Source organism: Mesitornis unicolor, unplaced genomic scaffold (assembly GCF_000695765.1).
Source record: "Mesitornis unicolor isolate BGI_N332 unplaced genomic scaffold, ASM69576v1 C12974392, whole genome shotgun sequence".
In the NCBI taxonomy this organism is placed as follows: Eukaryota; Metazoa; Chordata; class Aves; order Mesitornithiformes; family Mesitornithidae; genus Mesitornis; species Mesitornis unicolor.
Genome location: NW_010218146.1, coordinates 1 through 479, shown reverse-complemented (window position 1 = coordinate 479; position 479 = coordinate 1). Strand labels below are relative to the sequence as shown.

Genomic DNA, 479 nt, shown 5'->3' with positions numbered 1-479 from the left:
CAGTGCGTTCCCGGGGTGGCTCAGCCACATGTATTGGTCCTCCACAGGAGGTGCTGGGGGAGGAGAAGCTCATGGCCATCCTGAAGGAGCGAGTACTAAAGATCTACTGGGGGACCGCCACCACGGGCAAGCCGCACGTCGCCTACTTCGTGCCCATGTCCAAAATTGCAGACTTCTTGAAGGCAGGGTGTGAGGTAGGCGGCCAGGGGGGGAGCTCAGATGCTGCGGGGCTTTGTCACTGGTGGGTGGGAACGTGGCAGTGACTCTGTCCCACTCTGTACTAGGTGACCATACTCTTCGCTGACCTCCATGCTTACCTGGACAACATGAAGGCCCCCTGGGAGCTGCTGGAGTTGCGTACACGCTATTACGAGAACGTGATCAAAGCCATGCTGGAGAGCATTGGGGTGCCCCTGGAAAAGCTCAAGTTCGTCCGGGGCACTGACTACCAGCTCAGCAAGTGAGTCCTGGGGCACCTG

At 59.1% G+C, this 479-nt stretch overlaps 1 protein-coding gene across 1 annotated transcript; it reads left to right on the top strand.

Moving 5' to 3' along the window:
* Positions 1-47: 47 nt before the first annotated feature.
* Positions 48-464, top strand: LOC104547486 (tyrosine--tRNA ligase, cytoplasmic-like; the record flags this gene model as incomplete). The annotated part of the gene is made up of 2 exons (XM_010193191.1): positions 48-194; positions 285-464. Coding segments are annotated over 2 exons (327 nt in total), but the record flags the coding sequence as incomplete, so codon positions are not given.
* Between the last annotated feature and the right edge of the window lie 15 nt (positions 465-479).